General features: G+C 42.8%; 1 protein-coding gene across 1 annotated transcript; it reads left to right on the top strand.

Annotated features, from left to right (window-relative positions):
- The first annotated feature begins 1787 nt into the window (after nt 1-1787).
- On the top strand, nt 1788-6955 carry fjx1 (four-jointed box kinase 1). Its single transcript, XM_036534498.1, has one exon. It carries the CDS (start codon nt 1969-1971, stop codon nt 3259-3261), a length of 1293 nt encoding a protein of 430 aa, XP_036390391.1. The 5' UTR covers nt 1788-1968; the 3' UTR covers nt 3262-6955.
- Nucleotides 6956-9146: the final 2191 nt, after the last annotated feature.

Here is a 9146-nt window from a genome sequence, read left to right as displayed (position 1 = left end):
TATATAGTTTCAGCATTTCTGCTCTCTGGTGTCCTTTTCATTTTTGTGTAATTGATGGCTAATTACGGAGGCAATTAGCTTCGTCATTGACACGGGGGACTGTAAAATGGAACAAGAAAGAGTTCGAAGAAACCGTGTACGTCATTTTACGCTATCACGGGTCCTGTTAGGGAAGCTTGTGACTAATAATGTGCTTTTTTCTATCTTCCGAAGTTATTACAAGGTTTTTGTCAATCATTCTGAAAGCTTTATACAATTGTATTTATTGTGTATATTTGCACATACGATGTTTTGACGTAGGCTACTATTATTGTTCTTATGTGAACTGAGTGATTTTGAGTGACTGATTGAGTAAGGTTCCGCTCAATATATCTCACCAGGATAATCTGGGATGCATCAGTCAAAGATCATACGCGAAACTGTTTTCGTGATGCGTTAGGGTTGTTGTTTGTTTTTGCTATTTTCCTGTAAAATACAATTATCAATGAAATGAGGCGACTTCCATTTAATATTACTCCAAATCTATACGAAAATTACATTACGATGAGTGAACTTGTCTCTCTTTGTCATGAATTTACTATGCACTTTATTGCCATCCTGGACTAAATATTAAATATTAAATCTGTTTGCCTGAAAATTGTGTTTTATGGGTGACATTTTATTGGATTATAGAACCATTGAGAGGTCGTTGTACTGTCACCACTGATGTCCGATATTTTGCTCCTGTGTTCCTTCTGTCCTCTAGGCTGCTTGGGAAGTTCCTGTTGGTAACAGGAGATTCCGGCTGTTGCTGTGCTACTATGTATACTCTCATTAAGACGCCCCTTCACGGGTAGCCTACGTATGCCGGTGCCGTAAATAAGAGCACATACTGTCAACAAAAACAAAGACTGAATTTTCAGAGCTATCAGGTTAGTATTTGGAATAGCTGTGCTCTTATTCTGGTCAAATAATTTACTAATTGTTTGTGAGTTGTCGTAAGATGCAACTGATTTTCTTCTGATGCCCTTGTGAATGCGATACAGCTGGAAAATTTGCTTCATTTGTTGAAATGAAAAAAGTGTGTAAAAACATTTTGCAATGTTATTATTTATTTATTTTACCGCTATTTGCAAGCTTTGTTTTCTGTTCATATAGGCTAAAACAATGTTGTGTCACCCTAGCTGATAACTTTTTAGGAGGGCGTTACTTTTTAATATATCGTAGTTTATAGCAACAATAATAATGATAAAATAATAAAAGGCCACGACAAACCATAATGGTAGTATCATTTTGTATTCAGACGTGTATTTAAACTTTTATTTACATATATTTTTGTTTGAATTTTTACAGGGTATCGTGTTCTCTCGCAGTTGATTACTCTCGGGGAGCCACTGGCTTTTTAAGTAGCACTAACTTTGTTAGTTTTGTATCCGTTACCCTCCCTCATCTACCTTGCCCGTTTACGCCGCTTTTGCGGTTGCTCTTTTAAGAAACGCAGCCTATGGGACCCGCTGCTTCCCACGGTACGCCTACCAACAAGCCGATCTAGTCACGTGTTGCAGCGCCTGGTGTCTCTGAGCTGAAGCAACGGTAATCCCAAAGTAACCAGCGAGCAGAGAGATGGAGACGCAGACAGCCAGCGGGAGCACAATACTCCGCGGGGACGGAGAGGACGGACAAAACTAATGCAAAACAAAGTATATATCTATGGAGAACATCTGAGTGTTAAGAAATACTGCTGTCTTCAAAAATTCGAAGAAAAAATGCGAGTTGTTTTACTAAACAAATCCCTTGGATTTCGAAAGAGTGTCTTCCCGTGGATTGCGATCAGTTCGAGTGGCACCGCATGCAGCAATAGACACGGTCTTATTAAGAGGGAAATTGGAATATTCTAATGTACGGCGTTCATTATTAAACCCAACTGCTTTGGAGCTTTGCGAATCTTCACAGCGGAACGAAGGGGAAGGCCAGCTGTCAGCGATAATCATGAAGGTTATTCTTGCTAACTTACTCGCCCTGCTCTTTCTGTGCACTTGTGCATGTGTATTCTACATTTTAACCGGGCTGGAAAGCAGGTTGGAGAGGCACAGGATGGATTTTCACATCCCCGGGGCAGCGTCTCCTCACCCGGGTCCCTCTCCGGACCTCCCTCCCAAAACTTTCCGGGCTCTACTTGCTGTGCCATCGGCACAAAGACTGTACTTTGAGAACGGTGTCGATGTTCACAACCTCAGTGGGTCGACCGACCAGTCTGACAATTTCGGAAACAAAAGGAATTCAAATCTGAACGTAAACAACAGGGGGACTGTAGGAGAGGTTCCGATCAAGATGAACCAGCTGGTTGAGGATGGGATTTTTTGGAGCGAACAACTGGAGACTTGGTTGCCAGCGGGCTTCACCGAGGAACATACTCAGATTTGGAGAGAAAGAGTCAGAGGCTATCCCATTGTCTCCCTGGAACCGGGTTGTGGCAGGATCTCTAATCGATTAGCCACTTTCTCCGACGGAACCAAAGCTTGCGTACGGTATGGGATAAACGCGGACCAGGTGCAAGGGGAGACGCTGACATATTACCTGGCCAGTTTACTCGGTATTCCGAACCTGCCGCCTCTCGCCCTCTCGCAGTTGAACCCAGACAGCGAACAATGGGCGTCAGTGAAGGGTAGCATCGCGAGCTTGCAGTGGACGGGTAAAGCGATCGTGTCTCTCACCGAATGGGTCGCCAACTTGACCGGAGTTGTCACTCCGGCCCCTCTCCGACAAGAGGGCAAAGGGCTGCACCCTTTGAAGGAGGAACTGGAGAACAAGACAATGGGGGAGCTGCTGGAGCTGATGCAGTGGTCCGACCTTATTTTATTCGACTACCTGACGGCTAACTTCGACAGGCTCGTTAGCAATCTTTTCAGCCTCCAGTGGGACTCGCGGGTGATGGAGAGAGATACCAGCAACCTGCACAAAACGCCCAGCGGCGACCTGGTTTTCATTGACAACGAAGCCGGGTTGGTTCACGGGTATAGGGTGCTCCATATGTGGGAGAAGTACCACAGCACGCTCATGGGCTCTGTGTGCATTTTCAGGAAGAGGACAGCGCAGCGCGTGATAGAGCTGCACCGGCTGAGAGACACACGGACGCGGCTGCTGGAGCTCTATCGGGATAGTGAACCTTTGGCTCCTGAATTGGGCTTTCTTTCCGACGAACACGCTGGGATTTTGCAAAACAGAATTGACAGGCTGTATAAACACATACTACACTGTAAGGGCAAATACAGCCAATTATAAACATCTCGTTTCGTGTCTCCCGTCGGCCGAGAGAACGCTTTTTTCCCACCCAAAAAAGTCGTCTCTTAGACACCTGTGATAAGTTATGGAGCTTCACGCTCACTGTGTTAGATCTGCTGAAACAACTTAATGATCTACCTCCTATGAAAATAAGAAACTTACTGTCGACTTTTCATATTTAAAACTTATCACGTTGAAATTGTTAGGCTTTTTCGTGTAGGAAACGCCATGCTTTGCATCTAATTAAGCCTTAAAAACGATAAACGTATTGCAAGCATCTGTCACTTGATGTAGCAGTCTTCTGTGATACACTATTTAAGTTGTAATATGCAGATTTACACGCAACAACGGATCTTCAGTGTAATTTTGTTCGAGCTGTCATGAATACAGCGGATTGTTACAAAAAGTTTGATTGTACTTTACCAGAACAAAGCAACTCTTAAATTAACAGTAGCCTTATTGTATTGTATAGGTGGGCGTTGGACGCATTCTTTAGTTAAAGCCTTACTGCGAGACGAGGGAGGGAGTTGTACAAAGACAAAGAAGCCTTAATCTGCAGGTTAGTAAAGAAATTATTTAGAATGTGTTGATAGAGTAGCTATTGATGTGTACGATGATATCACAGTCATTATGCACAATTATTTATTTTTTGTTTGTTTTAATGAAAGGTGTTGTAAATTATCAACCAAACAAAACTGTTGAAAGATGACATATTGACTGAATATTAGGATTGTATTTCCCGCCTTAATTCAGATATAAATATCTGTAGGAAGTGTTAATCTTGTGAAATCCAGTGAACTACTGTAGTTATTTTTTGGTAGTATAATTGTGCTCAACTAACCTTCCTAATATTGCAACATTCCAGTTCTCCTCTCCTTTCGGCCCCAATTATTTGCAGTGAGTTTCTGTTTTCATTTCATGTAGGACTTCAGTTCCTCTCATGCTTACACGGAATACCACAAATGTGATGTGTCATGTACCAGGATTCTGTCATCTGGTTAAAGGATTCGTCATATGTACCTCTCCCTCTAAAATACAACCTGGCAGTTCACTTTATCTTAGAAACTTTTTGTTAAACATTTCCTTTCTGGCAGTTAGACCACAGCTCTCCGGAGATTCTCCATACAAACTATTTAAGAAAATATGATTTTAAACATTAAAAACTAATCTAATATAATTATGGCCATTTTGTTTAAAATTAGCTTTTGCCAAAAGAAAAGAAATCTAGACAGAGGCATTATAGGTCCTCAGGGGACAAAAACAGAATGCACATTTTTTAGAAGGGGTTTAATTTATAGTCACTCTACTGCCTGTGTTGGCCCATAAACACTATTGTCCAACCAGAGGGGCGGTGGTGTTTTTTTCCCTGCTGTCCAGTGTTGACTCGGTCCATAGATTTTGGACCCATGACCGTGCACACACCACAGATGGCTGTTTCGCAGCTTTGCAGTCCCAGGGTACAGAAGGCGTAACGCCTGCCACTCTGCTGAGTGTTTTTTTTTTGATCACCGGAGCAGAACACCATTCTCTCAGAGCACCCTCACAGGGAAACATTTTGGCAATGGACTGTACCCATCACTTCAAGCATTGCGCCATGCTCTCCTGTTCCACTCTCCAGTTGTTAACCAGCAAGCTCCTTTGTTGATTTCCTAGACCTTTCATTCACCCCCCTTTCACTTTCAAATGTAGGATCTGGTCATTACAAGGAGATGTGGCATGACCACTGTCAGCCTCAGCCGGTGAGCCGATGATGAGCAGTTAGAGGAGATGCAGGTGTTCTGCAGGTGTGCAGCAAGCTAGTGCACAAGGTTTCACTGCCACAGTATCAGATGGGACAGTGAGAGGGGCGGAGTGGATCAATAAAAGTGGCGCACTACAAAATGGAAAGCAAGCCCTTTTCAGGAGGGATAGAGCAGAAGTGAGAAGAAAGGGTGTCTCCAGGATGCATCTGCTAACGCGGCACACTCCATCAGGTTTACACTGTAGGGGCTTGGGAGTACAGCCAGTGTGCATCAACCAGATGTCTCTTGCCTCACAAAAAGTGTTTGCATCTGCTTTTATTTGGGAACTGAACATTTTATTTATATATATTCTTTTTGCTTAATTAGCTTTTTTTCACTTTTTAGCAGGAACCCTCTTAATTTTTATAAGGGCTGGTGTCATTCTGGGTTTAGTTGTGCTGGCAGCTGTTATCAAAGAGAAGTCTGCTTTCATGAGATTTGCTTCATAGGGTTCTGCTTCTCCAGGTTTGTCTTGGGTTGTCAGCTTTGGCCAGACCTCAAGGAGTTCAAAACCAAAAGGGGTCGGGTGGGACCAGGAAGGGGGTTGGGTGTTGGAAGGGGCCTCATCCGCTCTACTACCCTCTCCATTCCTGCCCTCCAACCCCCACCATAAAGAGCAGTCATGTCCATCCAGACCTCATTATTAGTGCCTCTTTATCGATAATAGGAAAGGACATTTATTTAAGCCATCTGGATGGGATGTTCCAATCACCAGTAATTCTGGACATCAGATACCATCCCCTCACTGTTTCTGTCAGTGGGTGGGGCATAAGAGCGAGACCCCAGGCTCCAAGACACACAAGTTTCCACTTAGTCCAGTCATCCATGCTGTGAAAGGCTCTGCATTGCTGAGATCCCTCAGGAAATGTGAGGCATCTCCACATGCATTGTCACACCACCCCAGCTCCAGGAAAGGGGCATGAGTTCCAGCTGTTTACACAAACCGCCTGTCTGTAGCCAGATTGTAATGTTTTGTGAAGTCATGTATTTATTCTAGGACAGCCAATGTGGTTGGGCCCCATTAGTAGTTGGGCTGTAGGTTGGCTCAAAACTGATTTAAATATAAAATAATAAAACGATCAATTATTGACACACCTTGCTTGAGGGTACAAGAGATGGAGGCAGAGTATCAGTGTCATATTGGGCACAAGTATTAGCCGATGTTTTCTCTGAGAATGAATCTCACACTTAAAAAAAACCTATATTTCACACTAGGACTGTCTGCACAAACATGGCTTGTGTTTAAAAAAAACTGGACCGTAATTGTCAAATCCCAGAAGATGTCATGGCTGCTCTGGGGCTTAAGCACTGTGTGCATGTCCATGAGGGAGCGGACATATCAGGCATTCTTCGGGCAGCGTGAAAGCACTTCCTATGCGTGAGTGATCTCATTATCGAACGCATATTCCAGGGGAAAGCAACTTAGCCACACTCAGCTGGGCCTGTGACTGCAGGAGGGCCAGGCCTCGCACCGTGTCAGAGGCACAGCTGTCAGTCAGAGAGAGCCAGGCCAATTCCCAGGGTTCCTTGTGTGTCCTTTAAATGGGCTGCCAGAGGAAAGAGCAGGCGCTAAGCTAGCCCTGCCGCTGAGAGAGGGCATTTTCAGCATCACCCTCCCTGGATAATGGTTCTCATTTTATCTGGTTGATTGCCTTTAACATTTTTCTGTATGCACACGCGCATACATGTGTGTGTGTGTGTGTGTGTGTGCGTGTGTGTGTCTGTATGTGTCTGTGTCTGTGTCTGTGTCTGCATGTGTCAGGGAGAGTGTGAGTGCTAAATGTGAAAGAGCGGAGATGTTCTTACAAAAAGAATTTTTGTTAGCTAAATGGCTGTAAGGTCATTTGGGTTGAAATGCGGGGATTTTAATTTTTTGGGTCAGAATCACACAAACACCCAACCAGGACATGCCCCACTGTTTTTCATTCTGTCACTGCTGAGATTATTTTTGTTGTTTTGTTTTTAATGAGGTCATCATTCTGCGTTAGTTTCAAAATTCGTCATGAGTTTTAGTTCATTGAAGTTTTTTTTAGTGAGAGAATGTCTGGTGAAAATCTTTTATTTTTTCTTTTATTATCTTTTTTTAATAAAAAAAGCTTTGTCTGGTATTGTCATTGTACAGTATATAGTACAATTGTCATAAGAAGTAATTGTTCTGATGTTGACTACGCAAAAGTAAAACTTTCAGTGGGCACTTTATGTTACTTTTTATAAATATTGTCTCTTGTGTTTTTACAAGATGTAGCTATTCAAAGATGTGAATAAAGATCTATGTATTGTACAGAATATGAGTACAGATTTGTTTTGGTCCAGATAAATGCTACCAGTTGAAACTTTATCAATGGTTATGTAATCCCTAATCCTCCAAGATATAGTGTTACAGCACAACACATTGATTTCCTGAAATTGAGTGAAACATAACATAGAGTATTAAATAACTCCCCTTTCTCAGATTTGTCTTCTAGAAAAATGCCACAATACACCTTTGCTGGGGAACCTCCACTGCATTGAAATATGATCAGAAAATTGCACCTTTTTGTCAAAAGTGAAATTGCTTTTTGACTGATAAATGGAAAAAAAAAGGATCATGTTATTTTTGGTATTTTTTAAAATGCTCTGAAATTGGTTTGGAGGGGGTGCAACTGGTATGAACAGTTCCAGCTTTTTAAGAGAAAGGGCCCTTTTCAGTTTTAAGAAAACCTCAGCCCCTTTCCTCTGAGCATGGCAGGAAATAAGATTCTGTGTTCTGCCAGTTTGCCTTTTCAAGCCTCTCACTGTTTATCACAGATTCCACACTGTGTCTCAATTTCCCTTCTGTTTGAATCCACACATAGCAGAAAAGCTCAGGCACGTCTCAGATACATCCCACAAACCACCCCCCTTCCTTCTCTCCCTGGAGCTTAACAGCAGCCCAGGTATAACAGAGTTTAACATTTACTCCTCTCCAGCTCCTCAGCTATTACAGCAAAACAAGACAGGGTGAATTTCACATCCATTGTTCAGATCGAAGGTTGCAAACACTGGTTTATTCATTTGTTTGTTTTGTCATTCCTTTTCTTGCCTGAAAGTAGTCACTTACATTCCTTCCCCTCGACAAGAATAATCTCTGGGTTTCCAGAATGAGTGGTATGATATTTGATGTAGATTTTTTGATTAATTTTAGTCATCTGTACAGATACGTTCCTGGATGCGTCTGCAAGGTTTTAACAGAATCGCCCCAAGCCCTGTAAATTCAGTTCATTTGCATGAGGCTCTATCTCTATGTCAGATTTTTTGGTGTAAGTGGAAGCACTAGCGTTCATCTTTTTCTTTTTTGCTATGTAAAATAACACGCATTTTTGAAATGTGGCTCAGCTTTTGTTTATTGTATTCATTATGCCATGATTCAAGTGGTTTGCTAATGAGATTTGGTTATGAGTCTGACCTATATTACCATCTGACCACACCAACATGGCTGATCGAAGAAAGGACCATGAAAAAGACCCCTGGTCCAATCTCACACTTGAGTGTTACTTATCACATCATGCTGCATTTGTTAAAAAAAAAAGCCATAAATGGTCAAAAACTGGCTAAAAACTTGTAGGGCTTCATATCCACTCTCTTATTTCTGTTCTCCTGACAAGCCCTCCAAAGCAGGGAGAAGCAGGATTCTGGTTTTGCCACGTAGATTTGAAAGCCAGTTCAATGGGCCTGTGGATAAAGCTTCTGCCCAAAACTCTGTAAGATAGCGGTGTTTTCTTCTATTGTGTCTGTACCTTGCACTGCGAAGGAATACTGTACTGACAACATCCAGCTGATTCCTGATATTGTGTGCCAAGTCCCTGTCTGTCTGGCTGTTGGGGCACAAAACCACAGCATCTTAGCCAGTCTCGACTTCGCCTCTTGTCTGTTTTTTCTTGTAGTGAAATGCCCAGCAGCAGCTCTGTCATTATGATAAAGTAAGGAATTCTCTCCTGGAGACAGCTATCGGGCAGGTCATCATCACTGGGCCTGCGGTGTGGTCCACAAACAAGCTCCAGCATGCAGCTGGGATGGAGAACAGCCGAGGAATTCACACAGGCAGCAGGTATTTTCCGATAAGCTCCATCAAGCTCTCTGCGGCCC

The sequence above is a fragment of the Megalops cyprinoides genome, chromosome 8 (assembly GCF_013368585.1).
Source record: "Megalops cyprinoides isolate fMegCyp1 chromosome 8, fMegCyp1.pri, whole genome shotgun sequence".
NCBI lineage: Eukaryota > Metazoa > Chordata > Actinopteri > Elopiformes > Megalopidae > Megalops > Megalops cyprinoides.
The sequence above is the reverse complement of the archived record's forward strand: the minus strand, read 5'-3'. Positions and strand labels throughout refer to the sequence as shown.